Source organism: Humulus lupulus, chromosome 7, assembly GCF_963169125.1.
Source record: "Humulus lupulus chromosome 7, drHumLupu1.1, whole genome shotgun sequence".
Classification (NCBI taxonomy): Eukaryota; Viridiplantae; Streptophyta; class Magnoliopsida; order Rosales; family Cannabaceae; genus Humulus; species Humulus lupulus.
Genome location: NC_084799.1, coordinates 131591199 through 131594422, shown reverse-complemented (window position 1 = coordinate 131594422; position 3224 = coordinate 131591199). Strand labels below are relative to the sequence as shown.

At 37.0% G+C, this 3224-nt stretch overlaps 1 protein-coding gene and 1 non-coding gene across 2 annotated transcripts; one reads left to right on the top strand and one right to left on the bottom strand.

The window, feature by feature from the left end:
• Positions 1–937: 937 nt before the first annotated feature.
• On the bottom strand, positions 938–2521 carry LOC133792198 (uncharacterized). The gene is made up of 3 exons (XM_062230114.1): positions 2405–2521; positions 2068–2314; positions 938–1968 (listed from the first exon to the last, which is right to left on the bottom strand). Exons 1-3 carry the CDS (start codon positions 2519–2521, stop codon positions 938–940), a joined length of 1395 nt encoding a protein of 464 aa, XP_062086098.1.
• On the top strand, positions 1971–2076 carry LOC133793353 (small nucleolar RNA R71). The gene has a single exon (XR_009874799.1). It is a non-coding gene; the product is annotated as a small nucleolar RNA R71 (small nucleolar RNA).
• Positions 2522–3224: the final 703 nt, after the last annotated feature.

The window sequence follows — 3224 nt, the reverse complement described above, 5'->3', positions numbered from 1 at the left end:
AAAAAAAATCTCTAAAAACATTGTTCCAATAAAAAAACAAAAACGAAAACAAATAACATAAAATTAAAAATAAACATAGGAATGCCTCCTAAGAGCGTTGTCTTTAACGTCTTTTAGTCGGACTCTTGTTTTCATTCATATTCAACTTGGATCAAGTCCTCCCCTCACATCCTTTAGAGCCACAGTATTATGAGTTGGCCCTCGTTTCTTGTGATTAGAAATTATCGGAACTTTCCCTCGCTCATATAACATTCAAATCCTTTCATTAAAGTATTTTTTAACCGGTTACGCCCCTTTCTCATTCTGGTTTTAACTATGGAGCTTTTCTTAGAGCCTTCCAACTTGTTCCTTTCTTGGTTTACCACTTCAACTCTATAACAAGTTGGAATTTCTATTGCTGCAAAAACTTTAAATATAACTTCCTCATTTTGCACTCGCAGCTTTAACTCACCTTTTTGTACATCAATTAAAGCCCTACAAGTCGCTAAGAATGGTCGTCCAAGTATTATTGGAATATTTTCATCTTCCTCCATATCTAAAAAAATAAAGTCTGCAGGAAAGATGAATTTAGCCACTTTTACCAATATGTCCTCAATCACTCCAAGAGGGTGATTAACTGACCTATCTGCCATCTGCAAAGATCTCCCAAATTCAACTTCTGAAAAATTGATAGAGGCATTAAATTCACACTGGCCCGTAAATCACATAAAGCCTTTGTTTCTACTAAACCCCCTATAGAACATGGGATATTGAAACTACCAGGATCTTTAAGCTTTGGAGGCAGTTTCTTCTTAATTATTGCGATGCACTCTTCAATTAGTGCAACTGTCTCATAATCCTCTAATTTCCTCTTCCTTGACAAAATTTCTTTCATAAACTTCACATAACTTGGAATTTGTTCTAAAGCCTCTGCAAAAGGGATGTTAATGTGTAGTTTTCAAAAGATATCCAAAAATTTAGAAAATTGTTTATCAAGATTAGCTTTTCGGAACTGCTGAGGATAAGGAATCTTGGGTGTCGACTCGGTGTATTTGGGCATCTCTTTCTTTGGAAGATCATCAGTAACCTCCTCTTGTGCTGGATGAGGTACAGGTTGATCTTCAATCTTAGTACCCTTGTTTTCTACTGTAGGCCCCTCATATTTTATCCCACTCCTCAAAGTGACCGCTTGACATTGCTCTTTTGGATTCACCACAGCTGAGCTAGGTAAAGCCCCTTGATTACGATCCGCCATTAACTTTCCAAGTTGACCAACTTGTGTTTCTAAGCTCCGAATGGAGGATCTGGTTTCTATCATAAATTGGTTCAATGCATCAGCGAATACCTCTGGTTTAGTCATGTTAGGTGGTGGTTGTTGATGTGGCGGCATTTGTGGCCTTTGAGTATCATAAAAGGGCCTTGGGTTTAGCCCATTAGATGGTCTATGTGGAGGATATTGAGGTGGATTTGGATGGTACTGTGGTTGGTGCCCCTGATTATTACTCCATGACAAATTAGGATGGTTCTTATATGCTGGGGTATAGTTGTTAGGGTATGGGTTATTATTAGGTTGCCTTGGGAAATTGCCTATGGCTTGAACCTGTTCAAGTGGGAAATCATAAACCGAATAAGAACTCGTCGCTGGACATTGCTGAAAGTGATGAAGGCCTCCACATGTCTCACAACTGATAGGGGCAGGTTGTAATTGCATCGCTTGAGCTGAATTGTTGTTTTGTTGTTGTATTTGTTTTGTTAGCGAAGCAATTTGAGCAGTGAGCATAGCCATAGGATAAACTTCTAGAACTCTTTCCACCTTCTTATTTTCTCGCTCAGATGGCCAATTATAATTATTCATGGCCATATCCTCTAAAAGCTCGTAAGCTTCGTTAGCGCTTTTGCTCATAAATGCTCCACCTGCCGCTACATCTATGATAGTTCTTGTGTTTCCCCTCAGTCCATTATAGAAAGTGTGCACCAACATCCATTTCACTATACCATGATGTGGACATTTTCACAGCAGCTCTTTAAACCTCTCCCAAGCGTCATATAAAGATTCCCTCTCAATTTGACATAAATTATTTATTTCACCTCTATTCTGTGCCGATTTAGCAGGTGGAAAGTACTTAGCGAGAATTTTTTTAGCAAGATCTTCCCATGTCAGAATGGAATTGGCTTGCAGTGAAATCAACCATCTTTTAGCCCTATCTCTCAATGAAAACGGAAAGAGCCTCAAACGGATTGCGTCATTACTAACTCCGTTCATTTTGAAAGTATCGCATAACTCCAAAAAGTTGGTAATATGGAGGTTCGGATCCTCATTAGGTAGCCCCCAAAACTGAACACAATTCTAAACCATTTGAATTACTGAGAGCTTGATCTCAAAATTGTTCACCTCCATAGTAGGTGGGCGAATACTAGAATGTACCCCTGTAACAGTAGGGAGTACATAGTCCCTCAGAGGTAAGTTTGCCTCAGCTGCATTGTTCCCCGCATTACCCTGATTCAGATTGTTGTTAGCGACATTATTGACGTTCTGAGCCATCTTTTCAAGTCTTTTCTGTTTTCTTTCTCTTTTGCAGATCTTCTTAATCTCAGGATCAACAGGTACTAGTATTTTCGACCCCTTACGTCACATAAAAATAAGTCACCTGAAATTGAGAAATTTAAAAGCAACTCGATTTAGAAAACATTAAATGAAAACCAAAGTAGATTGACAAACAATTATATTTGATATTGATTATTAGTCCCCGACAACAGCACCAAAAACTTGATCTGTAAAATCTGCACGCAAGTATACGTGGTCGTGTCAAGTAGTAAAGTGTGTTAAGAACAGAGATCGTCCCATAGAGACTTTTAACCAATTGCCAATAATTGTTTTTTCACTTTCTATTTGGTGATTAAAATTAAGATGAATAATTCTAAACTATAAACTTAATTTAAATAACTCGAAACAGAATAATAAATTAACGAATTAAAAATCAATAATAAGAAGCCTAGTAATTAATTTCATCAGCTTTTCATTCTATTAATTTTACTAATCAGATTTAAATCTCTGTTTTCTATTCTAATAGCAAGTTAACATAGTCGATTCGTATTCTTTTTCAAGATATAAGATCTCAGACTATATGCAGGTTTTCTACATCTCTGTGATAAACTTAAACATATAGAAGACATTAAGCATGGAAACCTAATTACTACACAAGTCATACAGGTACTTTCATCCAATATGCAACCTATGTCTATAT

Bases quoted from the DNA above. Each gene is read 5' to 3' on its own strand.
- LOC133792198 (XM_062230114.1), bottom strand. From the start codon at position 2,521: ATGGCTCAGAACGTCAATAATGTCGCTAACAACAATCTGAATCAGGGT. The intron at 2,315-2,404 runs GTACATTCTAGT...AATTGTGTTCAG, and splicing joins TACTCCCTACTGTTACAGGG to TTTTGGGGGCTACCTAATGA. The intron at 1,969-2,067 runs GTGAAATAAATA...ATCATGGTATAG, and splicing joins TAAATCGGCACAGAATAGAG to TGAAATGGATGTTGGTGCAC.